Below are 17,591 nucleotides of genomic sequence, written 5' to 3'. Positions count from 1 at the left end.
CTGTCCTACAGTATGTTCTTCTACAGGAGATGCTTAGACCGAGGATGTTGCTCCATCCAACACAACAGTGTATGTGTAGAAATGTTAATGTCCTCCTCTAATAAAGGAGGTCAGAGTTGAAGCTCGGTGTTGTGCTGATGAAACAGGTCAAAGGTTAGATTTCTGTTCCATCTCCAACACATTTTCATCCAAGGTCAATGAAAAATTTACACCCCTGACTCTTTCGCCTTCGCCGCCTCCGACTGCCAAGCTACGAGCGCATTTTTGTGCATATCCTTGCGTTGGAGCCGGAGCGGAGAGTGTTTGCCGATGGAATTAGACTGTAGATCACTGCTGACAGGACTGAGGCTATCATTAAGAGCAGGAACAGGCTGCTTTATAGGGGTCACGCTCCCCTGGTTGGTGTGGAGGAGTGGTGGTACGTCTATGGTGGTGGATGGAAGTGTGGTGAAATATAGAAAGGCTGGAGGGCAGAACTCCAACACACAGATTGTCAGGAATGATATCACGTCGGGTTGTCCATGTTTTACAAACCCATTGGAGTATGAGTATTTTCATGTACATGTGATATCTGGCTCTAGCTCTATCTACCTCTCATAAACACAAGGCTGTTTCAATCCAAAAGTTAAAAAGAAAATCTGTGGTCAGAGTGAAAATGAAACTGTGGAGCGCCACATCTGTGTTCCATGTTCAGTACGAAATCCCAGATATGTTAGAAAAAGTACCTTCATATAAATACTTACATAATACAACAGTTCAAAAAGCTTGTATTAATTGTAAAAATATTTACATTTTTTACCTCAATGGCAAAACTAATTATTGACATCAAGTCACTGGCCAGATGTGGGAGATTTGTGGGCCAGTTCCCGGCTCACAAACCAGGGGTTTGGGATGAAATAAATAAAAATATAAAAGAATTAGAATGAAAGTTTTACTGCATCGTGAACAGAAGGTGACCAGAACTCTTACACCAGTGGGACATTTCAATTACAAACAGTCTCCAACTGAGAAGCACTATTTCCATGTTTCAATGTTGGTTAAATCATAATAGAACATACATTAAAGTAGGTCCAACTCCCTGTGCCGACATTGTTGACTCAAATAAACCACCTACAGTATGAGGACAATGAGACACTGAACCGCAGTATGAAAACACTATCACCTGCTGACCAGTGTGCAGCTGGCAGTATGAAAACACCATCACCTGCTGACCAGTGTGCAGCTGGCTATAGTGAAAAGAGATCTCAGAATATCGGATCTCTGGATTGGCACATTTCCCAGTACCAGTAATACTGAATGAAGTATTTCCAAGTCAGCCCGGAACCAAATGGCAGCATCTCAATTCCGGCACCTTTTGATGTAACATTCATCCAAAAGTGAATCAAATTGATTTTTTTACGATCACAAATGACACCAGGACACAGTCAGGGCTACAAAATGAAATATTTTAATAGGTGGTTTCATGACTTTTGATTTTTGCAATCACATATGAAATAAAACCCAGGAGTATTTGTTACAGAAAGAGAGAATGAATGAATAAATGAAAGGATTCACACCAATCTGAAAAGGACAAAACAAAGTTTTTATCACTCTCTCTCTCTCTTCACCGCTACCGACACCTTGGCTGCTTCACTGTCTCGAAGGAAACACTGTTGTTAAGACATCAGATATACACAGTCACAGAGATGAGTACAGCTTCACGGCACCAATGTCTGGAATTATTTCAGCAAAAAAAAAAAAAGAAAAAGAAAAACCAAACAAACAAGAATAGTGGGTTTCATTTTTGAGAGCTTGAAAACACATGAAACAGAAAGATAAAAATGTAAAAATATATATTTATATACTGTATATGTATATATACTTTTTATTTGATGTGGTTAGAGACACTAATGAAGAGCCAGATCTAATAATACAAGTCTTTTGGGGTCAAATGCTTGGAGCTGAAGAGTCTTTTCAAGTCTCTGGTTTCAAGACGAAAAAGCTAAAAACAAAATAAAAAAAGAGCTTCTCCCTCCGTCTGGTTTTCTTTTTCCTTTTCTCCCGTATCGTTTCTCCCCCCACGTTATTGTACCTTACAAAAAGCAGCATTACGACTGTGGATTTCTCCCAACTCTTTTTTATCATCTTCTCTTCCCTTCAGGTTACATTTCATCTCAAAAAGAGAGAAGATAAAACGATGAAAAGACACAGGAGTATCCTCAGTGATTAAGTCAAAACAACATCTTCCTTTTCCCTTTCCCTATATATTTAAAACCACATACCTTATTGTTAACAACAGGATGTCATATATTACAGGTAATAATAAGAACGAAGCAGTTTGTCTCTTAGGGACACTGGGTCTGGACAACATTCACTTCAATTAGATTTTTCAGGGCTGACTCTGTTTTCATGATTTTTTTTTTTCGTTCTGATTCTTTTCTTCCTCGTGAGGGCAGTGGTTCAAAGGCAGTTTGTCAAACCAGAATCCAGTGTCTGCAGATAATTGTCGGTTTATTCATCTTGTGCGTGGCATGTCGTCCGACTGAATCATAGAGCGTATATAAGAAATGGACGCAACTATTAGTTGCCCTCGTCTGTGGGAAGCCTTTGTAACATATGATTAAGGTTGAAGTCATTCCATAGTTTTTTTTTTGTTTTGCATTGAATGATTTTATGAGGTATCAGCTTCTAAAAAGCATGATGTCATGTATAAACATTGTTAGTTACAACGCCACCTACTGCACAGGGTTTGATATTTAAACCAGAGTGTGGAAGTTCTGACGAAAAATAATTCCCTGGAAACTATAGGCTCTACACTATTTAGAGGAAAATACACGATAAAGCATGACATACAAGTTTGAGTGGACGACATGTCTGATTAACACAGTGGCTTTTTATCCAATCAGGCTCCTACTGTGAAGTCTCAGTTACACTGTCCACTCATCAGCCTTCTCCTGCTTTGACTTATCTTCTGTTTTCCCCCAAATAGGATCAAAATGTATTGAATTCATTGAAGGAGACCTAGAAACACTAAACTGGACCAAAACCGCATTAAGTAAATGTTCACTGATGTTGTGAAATGAGTGAAGCAGTAACTTCCGGTCAGTCCACTGACGGCTACGTCCATTTCTGACACACAGTCCATGATGACGTCGGACTCAAAAACATGCCTATTAAAATAAGAGACTTTTTTGTACATTCTGTAAAGACGGCAGGTGAACAACTGTTACGAGGAGGAGATAAAAATCAAGAAGGAGAAAGGTCAAAGAAAGGTCAGAGGGAGTACACACTGGCTTGTGTCATCACTGTGAAGGTCACGCTGCCAACAGGACTGTGTGACACCGACCACAACAACGACGACGATAAAAAAATAAAAAGGTAAAATAATTGGTCATGAAACCAGTCGATCAAACATCCTGTCCCAGTCAGACTCGCTATTTACAAAGGCATACACACCGGCCGTCCACACGTCAGGCAGACTGTACATACTATTTACACACACACACACACACACACAGATACACACTAAAGTAGTCAGAGAAATGACTGAAGTTGATTCATATAACCAGACAACACTGTGGACAAATACTGAGTGTGTCCCACTGCAGCAGTGACTCTCCTTGGACTCCGTCCTCTGTCCCTGGTCTCCGCCTACAGAACATCAGGTCAGTGTGGTCACAGTGAGGACCCCAGGTGGACAGAAAGAAGTTTGACTGACAGCAGGATGCTCCAACAGCAGCCATGACCACTGCACCATAGTTGGTGTTTCTCGAATAGTGAAGCCAAGAGCTGTCAATCACATGCTAACCAATCCCAGTCACTCTAGCACTTCTGTTTTTTTCCTCTTTCCTTCTGTCAACAACTGTCACTACAGTGAACCCTAAACTTGATTTTCTGTAGAGACCTGGAACTCATGATGGAGGTTGTCCAAAAAAAAAAAAAAAAAAAAAATCCAAACCAACCAATCACTGATGTTATGTCACTTCTGCGAACAGCTGAACAATTTTGGTTTTCTTCTGCGACCTCATCCTGCAACTATAACGTGGAGCCAGATGAGTTTGTCCACTTCTACTGTACGGTCTATGAGAGACTGACTATAATCCCAGTGAATGGAGGCAGAGCCACTTCACACAATGCACCAGTCAGGATAATGAACTACTGGTCATGAGCGCCCCCTGTGTGTCTCCATCAGCAGGTGGAGCTGAGGCTTGATGAAATCTCCACTTTTGAAGGCTAGGGTTTGATCAAAAAAAAAATTCCACCCGCTGCATTAAGGGCTCACATCGCCATGGTGACCAGTAGTTTCACAACTCCCATCTGGAGCATTTGTCTGAGTTAAGGCTTCCAAAGAGCTCGCGCTCTCAAACAGCACGCTTCCTGGCAACAACCTGCAGCCGACCGGCTCCTCGCTCCTCTCACTCCCTTTGATTTCTTCACACCTATATCTGAGATGGGGGACTGTAATTGGCTGTCCGTCTGCAGGGCTGAGATACACACATTCACACACACACATTCACACACACACACAAAAACAAGGGGGAGAGGGAGGAATAATGAAGTTGGTGCGTGATAGCAGCTTTGAAAAGCTTCAACAGAGAAACCAGGCCACGGTTTTGTCCTTTCACACCCTCTAAAAAAAAAAGAAAAAGATACAAGGCTTCAGTGATGGAGACGGTTCATCCGACCGAGGCCGGCCATCCATCATCACTGACTTAAAAAACAAAGTACAGAAATAAAGGAATCACGGTTTCTCTTAGGCAGCAACATTGGTCTCAGTGTTTTTACAGTTCATCTTTGAAAAAAAAAGCAGAAAACAAAATAAAACAAAAGAAAAAGACAAAGAAAAGGAGAATACAATCGAAGATGAGGATGAGGCTGTCACATGACGAAGCAGGCTCACGGCTGACATGGCTGACGGTTTCTTTTCTTTTTTTTTTTGTTGTAGTTTTTTTTTTTTTTTGTATAGCAGAATGCTTCATTACACAAATCAGTCCGTGTTGTGATTACCACCAGTGCCACCTGACTTTGAGTCACTGCTTTCCCAGTTTATATTTTTCAGCTTAAATCAGAGCCTGCGGGGAAACAGTCCAGCTCCTTATTACCAGGACGAGTGGGAAATTCACAGACTTTAATTTTTTGTAAATTTTCTCATGCTCCATATCAGGCCACAGAGACAAGAGAGAGACACAGCAGCGGGGGGAGAAAAGGGAGGAGGAGGAGGAGGAGATACTCAGTTGTCAGCAACTCTTATAAATATCTCTCCTCTGCTCAGTTCAGTCTGTGATGATGGGGGAGAACCCAGAAGGAGAGGTGGGGGGGGGGGGGGGTGAAGGGGGAAGCGGGTGCCTATAACGACCTCAATGATGCGGTGGCTCCAGTCCTAGTCTCAGCTTTGACTCCTGTGTCCCGGGCGCACTGTTTCGTTTGGGTCTTTGTTTGCGTTTCACATTTCATTTGTCCTCCTCGCTCGGCTGCTACCAGCGGTTGATGATCTGGTTCATGTAGTCCTCGGTGGGGAGCCTGTTCCCCGCCTCCTCCGTTCTCCCTCCTTCTTCTCCTTCCTCCCGCTCACCGTCTCCTTCTCCGTCCTCCAGTGTTGGCGCCAGACTCTGCCGGCTGCGTGACGGCCACAGGCTGACGCCCAGGCCCAGGCCCTGATGGCTCTGCATTTGGTTGCGGAGGCGCTGCTGCCACCTCTCCTGCTGCCGCGTGTACTGGTAGCGCTGCTGGAACAGGTCCTTGGCGTAGTCGTACAGCTCCATGTCCAGCTCGTTCAGCTCCTCGATACGCTGGATCTGATGGTAGGAGAGGGAGAAGATGTTTAGGAGCTGGGAACTCCAACAAAAGATAACGGAGAATGTATGGAACCATGGAAACCAGACGTCTGTGTTTCCACTCCATCTGAAGAGCACCAGAGTTGGACGTCAATCTCTACAGTCTATTTCCACTTTTCACAATCAAGGTCTCTATTTTTTCTCCCTCTGTGATCAGAAGGTTCTAATAGAGCATGTCTCTGACCTTACTGAAAAAAAGACAAAGAATTCAATATTTGTTTGTACAAAATGGTTTTTGTATCAATTATTTCCTATTAATAAACATTTAGAAGAACTCCTTCTGTTCCTGCAAGGATGTAAAAACACAAGTTATTTTTAATTTGAAATATTTATAAAAATATATAAATGTTTTTTTACTGTATTTTTTTTTAAAAAAGCAACTTTTTTCTGCCAATCCTTACTCCTGATAACATGGACGCAAAAAAGCTCACTTGTTTAAAGGCAGAAACATTTCCACTCACATTGACAAGCCTTGTTGAATTGTTAGTAAACAGTCACTAGCAGACTTCTTAGCCAATCAGCTATCACATACAGTACAACACTGCACCCTAGTGGCACAGAGAATGAACACAAAACCAAAAGGCTGATTACATTTACGCATTTAGTTTAGCAGACGCTTTTATCGAAAGTGACTAACAACAGGGGGCGTCATTAGGGAAATGTGACTCCTCTGAGAATCAAACTCCGACGTGCTAACCGCTTCAATATGAAACCAGCAAATATTAGCAATACTTGGAGCAAGACAAATGAAATGTATCTAATTTGACGTTGGAGAATTCTCTGAAATCACTGCACAGATGTACAGAAAAAAATAAAAAAAGAAAACTGCCGTGCAGCTCTGGTCACAGCACGAAGCAGAGACGACAACAGTTTGCAGTGAGAGGATTAAAAAAAAACGACTTATTTCCTCCGTGACAATGGATGTAATTTATTTGACAGCACACACACACAAAAAAAAGCATTTCATTTAAAACAGTGTGTGATATCAAGTCATCACCTCATTGGCTGCGTTCCTGCAGTGAGAACATTCACCAATTTACGTTCTCACTCCCTGCGTCTGCCGGTACACACTTTATTTTGCTGCTTTTCTGATGTGTGACTCAGCAGACGGCCGCGTACTGACAGACTGATTTCTGAGAAGCCTCCCACGCCGGACCAGAGTGTGAAGAAGATGTTTGAAGCTGCTCCTGCTGCTGGTTGTGTTTCTTCGTCTCTTTAATGACGACAGTCATCACATCTTATTTCACAGCGTGGAGAACCACTGTGTTCTTTGAGTCTTACTGTTTCTAATTTCCTCCTTTTGTTTCCTCTGCTCCCAGCGAAGTTTTATTTATTTATTTTTTTCATTTTATATTCATTTTTCGGAGAAATTGTTTTTCTTGGTTTGAACAGCGCCCATCTGAGCAAACGTGACATTTTGGCTCAGTATTTCTTTTTGTAAAGTTTACGGTGACACAGGAGTCACGTTTACTCACACGTACGTGTATTTTCACCCAGTGCTGCTGAACACGTGGTATTTTATTAGGTTTTTCTTCTCCCTATTTTTGTCCCTCACCTGCGTTTTCTCCCTGACCGACTGAGGGAGGAGCAGAGTAAAGGGAGGTCACAGCTTTGTTTACGCTCTGTTATGTCAGGTCAAAGAAGAGGAGAATCATTTTTGCTTTATTAAAAATGTTACATCTGACATCACACTAGCCTATTGGTTCTTCACTGCTACTAGACAGCTATGTTAAACCAAAAGTGTTGGTATTTAATGGCAACATGTAGCCATTATGGCTAACCTATTATGACCAAATGTGTTTTCATGAGTTATATTTACTATAGGCTTAGGAATGGTTTAAAAGAAAGAAACACATTTTATAAAAGACAAGGGTGAGAAACGCTGACCTTTAACCTATTGTAGCTTTTTCAGTGTTGTGAAACCAAATTATTTTTCTCCGTTTTTTTTTTCCCCCCTTAATTAACGATGGCAGGAGTGTCATCTGTTGAACTCACTGTGGTGTTATCCAGATCCACCCCTGACGCCCGCGTGCTGTTGTACTGCATGAAGGGCCTGATGAAACGTAACCTGAAGGTTCGTTCAAACAGGAACTGGGTTTTCCTCTGGTACTCTGTCAGACCGAAGAACGCCATGTCTCTCAGGTTCTTCTTGGCCGACTCCAGGAGAAGCTGCGCCCTTTTCTTCTCCGGCACCGTGGACATGTTGTAGCAGCCGACCAGGCTCAGGTCTGCCAGCATCCGCACCTGAAGACAAGAGTCCAAATCCAAGTGTAGGTCAGGAGACGGGTTTGAAACAATGGGTTATGGCTGCAAGTGAAGCTAATCTAAAAATATTTGAGCCTAAACAGCCAGAGAAATAAACCCCAAGAATGATTCATTCACATCTGGTACATTGTTTTTAAATTCTATATATCGTGTAAAATCTTGAAAATGTTGCTCAAAACAATTATAATTAGAAACTTATTCACAGAGTAAAAACGATGTTGTAGCAAAATAGTTTTAATATCGTGGTCACAATTGTTTTTTCTTCTAATGGTTTAAAATGATTACATTATCACAGACACATTATATATTTAACATATGCATTTATATTATATCAGTTATAAAATTGTCATTCATTTTGTTTTGTTTTTTTTCCTGACCTTTATTTTATAATTAATTCCAACACATTTTTTAGCATTAGTGCCAAAAACCCATTATGGTAAGCTCTGACCAACTGTTATCATAATTATTCATCTGTTCATCAACTGTTTGGTGACTCATTATTTTCTTTATTCCATGATTACATTTTTTTTAAATTTAATTAAAATTTTCGGCTTATTTTACACAGGGACAAATTAGGCTTTATGGGTTTTGTTTGTGAAAATTCGATTTTACTAAAGAATTTCACAGATCAGATTAGAATAACAATAATAATAATAATAATTAATGAATGAAGATATATAACTGAATGATGTGAAAACATCACAAATGTATTTTAAAATGAAAATATTGAAATATATTTAAATTAGATGCCATTATAAAATTTAAAAAATGCCAAAACAAAGTCAGCCTTGTATTTATTAGTCCTGTCGGGATGTTTGTTTAATTAACTGTGAGAGATTTCATACTGAATCAAATGAAATGAAAAAGAGTAACAAGAAAAATAGATTAGAAATCATCAGGAGAGGAGTCGTGTTCTTTGATTTCAGATTTAATTAAATCACTCGTCACTCGTGGCATATTGTCTGCAGTTGAATAGAGAGAAAGAAAGGCAGTGAGATCGGGACTGAACTGAGGGCTGTGTCGGTGTCGCAGGGACTGGAAAAACATATCCACAACATCCCGTCTGTGTGTGTGTATGTGTGTGTGTGACATTTAAAGTCAGGCTAATATCAGCCTAAGGCTCACATGAGATGGATTGACCAACGGGATGAGGTGAGAAACTGAGAGCAGGAGGAAATAAAGGTGTGAACATCAGGTGTTAATGGCCTCTGGGCTGGTGTGAGGTCAGGAGTGAGATCAACTCCTCTTATACTCTCCATAGGGTTTAGGAGGAGAAACAAACAGAAGTGGAAAAAAAAACGTATAAAATAATTAGAAGGAGGCGTGCGAGCTCTAAGCTCTGAATGTTGTAAAGTTCAGGAGCTTCTGATACAAAATATGTAGTTTCACGTGTTACGTGTTATGTGTTATATCTGGGACATTGAGACTACATGAAAAAAAAAAAAAATCAACCCCACAAATAGAATGATGTTCATTTTTTTTTTTAGAAATATTTCAAAATTCTTAGGACAAACAGCTCTTCGGAACTGACAATAGGGGGCAGTGTGGAATCCTCTTGCTAAAGCCTCCTAGACTAACACTTCCACTCTGTAAAATGTTGGTGTGTTTCAGGGCTGTGAACCTTCCCCTCAAACCAGACTGAATTTCTAGTGCTCCTTCTGTTCAGTTCGATTTGTGTCATTGCAGAAGTTCAAACGTCAGCTCCCACATTTGAATGTTCTCGTTTTTAAAACAGTTCAATAATGTATTGAACATTTCTGAATCTGTCACAGTGACATCAGTGTGACACAGACTTCTGTTGGACTGACCTGTCTGTTGTTGGCCAGGTTGTAAGGACAGTCCATGAACTGCTGCAGGGTGCAGCCTGACCAATCGGAGCCCTCGTAGCAGGAGGGCAGCTCCTCCGGTGTGGGGGTCCGTCCATCGCACATGTGCAGGGAGGTTTTCCATGTGGCCCCGCGTTGCACGTGCCTCCATTCACTGAGGTATCGAGACACGGGGTCCCTCAGTAGAGTGATGTAGTAGAACTTCCTGTAGAGGACAGGAAGTGGAGGTTCATTCAATCATCCTTAATTATCCAGACCTACTTTTAAAACTTTTACATTTGACATTTACCATGTACAGTGTACAAACGCAAAATCAATGTTGCACCAGGTGTAATTTCTGCATTCACCATGTGGTGTCACTGTTTACAACACTATACAGTGGCATGGAGTTCCATTCCGAGCCTGGCAACTCCAAGAGAGAGGAGCTACAGATGGAGGTTGTCATCCTTAATGTGGTGTTTATTAGAGAAGCGTCTCCGTGATGCAGTGAAGTTAGAAGTGCAGCGCACAAGAGGCTAAAGTACAAATGAGCAGAGAAGAAGACGGCGATGAAGAAGAAGACGACGATGAAGAAGAAAGAAGAAGGAGAAGAAAGGATGTGCTGCAAGTTGATTTGAAGGCGGAGGATCGGTCAGTGTTCTGCAGGAAAGGAAAGTGCTGGCACAAGCACATCTGTGTGTGCAACAAATACACACACACACACACACACACCAAATATCCTTTCTGTTTCCTCACACCCCCATCACAACATTAGCTCTGTCTCCAAGAGATGACTCACCCAGAATCTGAAATTTGGACTGAACTGTTTCTGTAGAGCTAGTGTGTGTGAGTAGATGTGTGTGTGTGTAGGTGTGTGTGTGTAATGTAATGTAATGTAATGGTGCATGGCAAAGCTGAATGTCTCTCCAGAGGGGACACTCCTACCAGAGCGGAGACCTTTCCAGGCCTTCACACTCCAGCTAATTACTGCAGTCTAATCAATCAACACATCCTCATTAGCTGCACGCAGGAACACACACACACATATACACACTATGTGTGTGTGTGCAGCTATGTGCCAGTGTATAGGAAGCAGTGGTAGAAAACACTGGACTTGCATCACATCAGTGGAATGTTTGCGGAGGAGAATTCCTTGTTTTCTGACAGGACGCTGTGAAATCCACCGCCTCGCACCAGTGACGTTCTCATGCTTTAAAGTTCTTCCAAAGCAGGTGGAGAAACAGAGTGACATATAATTCTAACCTGACTATTTTTTTAACTCTGGTGAAGTGATTTGTTTTCACAGTTAAAACCAAAGCTCATACAAATATTCACTGTGAACCAGCAGAGCGTTTGAATTCTTCTGTCCTGAGCTCTGCTCAGTCTGGCCGTCTGCTTCCATCATCACTGCAAAGCTCACAGAGCAGGAGTTGCTGGGTAGATACCGACTCCCCCGAGTGTCACACAAACAGTAGCAGAGTCTGGATATTAAAAAGTGGCTTAGCCTGCTGAAATCCAGTGGCAGCAGGGAGATCATGGAGCAGAAAAACAAAAGCCTCAGAGAAGTGGAAGCTCAACCTCACGACAGCTGAGTGCTGGTGCGGGATCAAACAAGCAAAAGCCTGCGTCCTGCTGCAGACAGGAGGATCGGGATCTCACGGAAAAACAAAGTGCGTCTGTGGAGAATCCTGCAGAACTAATCAACCACACCCTGAATTTATCTGCAGGTTTTTAGCAGCGATCGAGGACAAAGAGACAACTCCAGCCCTAAATCCAGTGGCAGCTGGGAGATGCCAGGCGACGAACCAAACAGACCCCGCAGCTGAGGACAGCGGGCGGATCAGGGCCACGCAGACAAGTCACTGAACTCTGAAAGTCTCAGTCCCACCTAAGATTTCATTTGCTGCTGATTTAATCAGGAGAGAGAGTGAGGAGGGAAGAGACTGAGTCAGAGTCAGAGTCAGAGTCAGAGAGGAGCCTGCAGGAGAGCAGGGCAACATTATGGAGATTCCTATGATGACATTATCAGGATTCCTGAAGCTCCCCCGAGAACAGAGTGTGTTTTCTGAGGTGTGTGTGTGTGTGTGTGTGCCTCACTGAGAGGTTTCTGTGTGTTTCTAAGTAACACTATGCCTATTAAATCAGCCATGACATTTCCCCCCCTCTTGGCTTCTGTTGCACTAAAAAAACACAGCGGCGTTTGGCCTCGACTACAGAGATGGAGCGAGGAGGGAAGAGTGAGAGGAGAGAAAGAGAGAAGGGGTGAGGATAGAAGGAAAGGTGAGGAGAGGAGAGGAGTGATGAGATGAAGAAAATAAGAAGAGGATAGAAGGAGAGAATGAAAGTAAAGGAAAGAAGGGAGGCAAGTAGAGAAGGAGGGGGAAATGGGAAATTGAGAAAAGGAGAAGAGATGAGAAGAAGATAAGAGGAGAGGAGAGGGGAGGTTGGGAGAGAAGGGGGGAGAAGAGAGAGGAGAGGAGGGAAGAGGGCGAGAAGGGGGCGGAAGAGAATTTCAATTAGTTTTCTAATACTGTGAAAGCAGTAAGGGCCCTAAGCCCAAGTGATTTATCAAAGTTATGGCTCCAGCTATAATGAAGGCTCAGGCATATTACCCAGTTAAATAAATAAATAAATAAATAACACACTGAGGATGCGACAAACACATTAACGCACACAAACTATAATCCAAACACCAGCGTACCGACGCACACGGCTAAATAAATGATGCTATAATGCCAAACGCCCCCACCCCCCCGTCATGTCTGCTGGGGGAGACCTGCTGCTGGGTCAGGAAGACGTCCCTCGTCTCAAAGCTACAGTGATGTCTGGTCGTCTGGTCGAATCTCCCAGCAACCACGGCTCCTCTCTGGCTCCCTCTCTCTGCCCCTTACGCTAAACCCAATTCAAAGCCTAACACTAACACCTACCTGAGCCCAAATACTAATCCTAACTTGAGATTTGACCTTTGACCTTTAAATATCCTCTCCCTCAGTGGGCACGTGCAGAACGTCCCCACAACGATACTTTTCGAAAAAATGTCCCTAAAAGTATAGCTACACCAGTAACTCTCTCACACACACACACACGCATGCACGTTGACTCAGTCACCTGTAAGTCCATGTACCAGCGTCTGCACAGCAACATTATCCTGGTCTACAAGCCATTAGCCAAGGTAACAGGAGCAGATTCCAGCAGATGGTCTTCTTGATTCCAGCTGATTCTGCCCTGAAGCTACAGCACATATTATATTCAACTCAAAGGAAACACAGCGAGTCTAATCTGGGAGAATTAAGACGGGAGAATTCAGCACATCAGCCCCATCTGTCTGACTGCTGTTTGGTATTAGAGGAAGAAGAAGGCGAAGACGAAGAAAGATCACTTTGTGTCTGCCTTCTTCAGGTGTTGCTGCAGGAGGAAACCTGGACGTTGATATTTGGAACCACATTTGAATTCTGATCTCACCAAGTTTTGTCCATCAGTCGGGGTAGTGCATATTTTATAGTTATATTGCATTTTCTGCAACCGACCCTAAAGTCCAAGGAGGATGGTCAGTCCTGTTGAACTGGAACCAAAAAGTGAAGTTGTACTAACAACTCCTATGAATAGGAGAAACTTCCTGGACGTTTCCTGTCTCATCTTGTCTAGAGTAAACGACTGGTCAACAAGTCGGAGGATTCTGCAGACGGACTCTCCAAACTCCAGCGTGTTATTGAGTCAGTGAGAGTTCACAGAGTGTTATCACGAGGAAACACACAGCGTCTGAGCCTGTTATGGTTTCCGGGAGGCGGGGTGAAATAAGCCCGTTGCTGGTTTCCTGTGGGTCACAAATCACCAGCGCAAGAACCTCCAGCTTCTCCGTTTAACCTCTTTTTCCTCTAGCTTTAAATCTTTCTCCTGTCTGCCGGCCCTCTTCTCTCAGACCATCTCTTATTCTGGCCTCCCTGACGGCTGAGGCCTGTTATCCCTCCTCTGACCCGTTGGTGGTCGTCTCAAACCAGAACTCTTCAGTGCTGTCCCTGAAGGTGCACCGTGATTGAAGGGTGCTGTGATTTAAGCTGCCACTAACTGAGTTCACAAAAAACATTTCACAGGTCAAAGCAAAGCATTAAAAAAAAAACAATTCCAGCGTCAGCCTTTAGCTGTTAGCATGACTAGAAGTTTAGAATATCTTATGCCACATCTTGGTAATTTAGGTATCAAACCTCCTCTCGGTATTTTTGTTTCTTTGCCAATTTTTTAACCACTTTTTCACATCTTGGTAATTTAGGTACAAAACCTCCTCTCGGAATTTTTTTTTTTTCTTTGCCAATTTTTTAACCACTTTTGGGTTCAATTTGAAATGTTTTTATGTGAGCTCTTTTGGCTAACTTTAGATACTTTTTATTCTTTTACACACCACCGGTTAAGTCAACACTAATACTATACTTTTAAATATCTTTTTTTGATTTTTTTATTATAAATACAGGGGCTCTTTGGTTTACGGCGTCCTCAACTTACAGGTTTCAACATCGCCATCGCAAATGCAAAATCGCACTTACTCGGGAAAAGTTTCTTCTCAAGAAAGTGTTAAAAAAGTTAAAGAAAGCTGTTTAAATATGTGGTCTGTGGCTCGGGCATTGATCAAAGAAAGTGTGTTTGCTCCCATTTAAACATTCACGCACACACACACACACACACACACACACACACACACAATGTTGTTAACACCAACATCCTCATCACGCCCAGAGCCACCATGATTTATTAATAGTCCAAGGATGTTTGCTGAGACCAGGTCTGCTCAACAACGTGGCTGTTTCCAACCTCTAAAAATGGACGCGGACGCCACTTAAGGGTAAAAAAAAAAAAAGACAAATCACAGGACTGAAGAGTTATAGAGACATGTTTCCCACCTGGAAAAAAGTGTCAGCGCGATCACAATAACAATGCACGGAGAGACAGAGAAGCCGACAGAATTAAATCACTCCTGGGGAAAAAACAAACAACCGAATCGAGTTTAAAGCAGGACGAGGGGAAAAATAAGATTAATGGTCGGTCGCAGGAATGTCTCCCTGTTTTTTGGGCTTAGGTTAAAAAATAAATCACTGGTGGACACTAAAGTCCACCGACCATCCATCATCTGTGATGTTTTACTTGTTCCCACATTTCACAAGTCAGTGGGTGCACCAATCCTGCCACTTCAATGTCCACTTGACCCAGTTCTCCACTGACGGAAAGGTGGAGAAAAACATTAGGTTTTTGAAGACTGCCATGCCCAGTGTCAGCTCTCATTGGCTGCGACTCTCCCCCTGCTGGCCTTAAAGGAGAGTGGTAAAGATGATGGATGGTTGGACGGAAGGTAAACAGAAAATATGTGGTTGGTTTTCTTAATCTTTAATATTTGTTCAAAGAATTCATGCTGAGAGTCAGTCGCTTAATTTTCTCTATTTGACCCTTTTCTCTAAATTGTTCAAGGACCGCTGCTGCAGAGTCAAAGAAAAAGTCCCTTTGGTACAGAATTGGTTTTTTTCTCTCCGTAGGAGACATCGGTGCATGAAAAACAACAGCAAGAACAGAAAATCTCTGCCTGCACAAAAGGACTGAGAAAGACTGGAGTGGAGGTGGAGACCATCATGGATGGCCTTCTCCTCAGCAATGCTCTGGCTTCTCCTCATAGGACTGCAGGTTTGAATCTCGCCCCAGCCATCTGTGGTACTGTGGAACAAGCACCAATATTCCCCTTGCTCACGGGGAACTCCCCAGACACCCACAGCTACCAGGGGTTTTACACCAACCATCTCCACCAAGTCCAAGAGTCGTCTCTTTTCCTCCCACTTTGTCCCACTCAGTTACATCTCAGACATATTTGATCCAGTACAGGCGCGTCTCTGTTTACCGTCTCCTCCTTCTCCGGTGTTTCGCGGTTATGTCGCCATCTACCACAAATTTGTTTAGAAAGTCTTGTTCTGTCATTTTGATGAATGCTGTTAAATCAAATTTCACACGGAACTAGTTGGTGCGCGGAGCAGATGAATCCGTCATCATGCAACGCTATTTCCCTTCATTTATGTTGTTTTTTTTAGGAACTTTGTGTCCTTCATTATGGCTCCCAAACATAAGTCAGACTCTTCGTCCTAGACGTTGCCCCATGATGGCGTAGGTGAGTGACATAGGTATTTATGTACAGTATGCAAGTACCAACTTACTGTGAAAACCAAGTAGGAAGAGAATTCCAGAATGTAAGTCCAGGACCCCCGTGTATTTCCCCAGACCGCTTTCTCTATCTATCCTGTAGGTGTCACCGGCAGGAAAAGCCCTGCAGCCCTGACCCGCGAGGCTCCGCCCTCTGCCTGTTTGACTGCTGCTCCTGAGGAATGTGCCTGCTGTAAACGCTGATGATATCAGTCACTTCAGAGTGTGTTTGTGTCTGTCTGTGTGTGTGTGTGTGTGTGTTTATAAAAGGGAGAGAGAGTGAGAAACAACATGTCCAGACTCGCCTCGCCTCTCAGCGGCAGACTCCCACCGTGTCCTTGGCGTGCTGGTCTCTGCTGTGTTTGGACACTGATAGACAGAGACACACCTAACCCTCAAACTGATGAGGTGTCAAACGGAGATCCGCAAACTGTGTGGACATCGAAGGCCGCCTTTAGATTTCATGTTTTGACAGAGCTATCATAACGATGTCCATTAAGTAGGACTTACGAGACTTTAAGTAGATAATGTGCGTTATAGCCGAGTCTGACAGAGAAAAGTGTGACTATTCTACAAACTTTATCAGGAGATTTTAAGAAACTTCTAGGAGCTAGAGTTTCAACTTAAAGACATAAGGGAATTAGCCTTAAAAAAATGAAAATCTGGGGGGAGGATTCTTTATCTTTTATACTGTTTGGGCCAAAATTAATTTTTTCCATTGTGTTTGGAATTCAGGACCAAGGCAGTTCTTTCTCACACTAACCTAAGAATTTTAAGATTGTTATGTGTAATTAAAGGTTTTTGAGGGTAACTTAAGTGTCTCTAGAGAGTGATTTTCCATATTAATTAATAACAGACCACAATCTGCTCCACTTTTTAGACATTGTTTCATTCAAAGTGAAATCAAGATTAAAATAAATTAAACTAATCTGTATGTACTGAATGAAGTCAGTGACTGCCCCGACCTATTGATTGGGTATATGAGGATTTTTTGGTCTGTTGTCAGTGTCAGTGTGTTTTTTTTTTGTCAGGGTCCTTTCCAAACCTAAATCTATTGAGAACTGGTGAGTTTCGCTTTTTTCTATGCTGAATAAATTTGATTTGTTTACTTAGACGTACAAATCAGCATCAATACTAAAAACAAATCCTTTGTTGTGTCTTGTTCTACAGAAACAGGCCTTGGTGCAGACTTATTTTTATGCATCGTGCATTCAAAACACACAGACTGACTGTAGACTGGTCTGAGGGGAGAGAAAGAAAAAACAGACCTCATATTTATGTCTGTTTCTCTGTTTACATCACTAAACCAACACTCTCTCCACCCCTCAGAGCTGAACCTCACCCTTCAGCTCCCCCTTCTACTCCTTCTCCTCGGCCATCTTGCTCATTGTATCCCCAACATCTCCTGGTCAAGACTGACGCAGTGAGACAGACAGAAACAGACCCCCCTGGTTCTGACAAGCTCTGGAGGCACTTCTGTTCTTCTCTCACTCCTGACACCACTTATTCTCTCCCTTTCTCTCTCTCTCTCTCTCTC

The 17,591-nt window shown here is 42.6% G+C and overlaps 1 protein-coding gene across 1 annotated transcript in view; it reads right to left on the bottom strand.

Moving 5' to 3' along the window:
• Positions 1-1,431: 1,431 nt before the first annotated feature.
• Positions 1,432-17,591, bottom strand: part of hs6st1a (heparan sulfate 6-O-sulfotransferase 1a) — a 69,819-nt gene continuing 53,659 nt past the window's right edge. Inside the window, exons 2-4 of the mRNA XM_008312040.3 lie at positions 9,887-10,109; positions 7,809-8,057; positions 1,432-5,774 (exon numbers count right to left, since the gene is read on the bottom strand). Of these exons, the coding sequence (XP_008310262.1) occupies positions 5,454-5,774; positions 7,809-8,057; positions 9,887-10,109 (793 nt within the window). The 3' untranslated portion in view covers positions 1,432-5,453. The remainder of the gene's footprint in view (positions 5,775-7,808; positions 8,058-9,886; positions 10,110-17,591) is intronic.

This window comes from Cynoglossus semilaevis, chromosome 1 (assembly GCF_000523025.1).
Source record: "Cynoglossus semilaevis isolate Cse_v1.0 chromosome 1, Cse_v1.0, whole genome shotgun sequence".
NCBI lineage: Eukaryota > Metazoa > Chordata > Actinopteri > Pleuronectiformes > Cynoglossidae > Cynoglossus > Cynoglossus semilaevis.
Note: the sequence above shows the minus strand (reverse complement) of the source record. Positions and strands in the feature narration are given on the sequence as shown.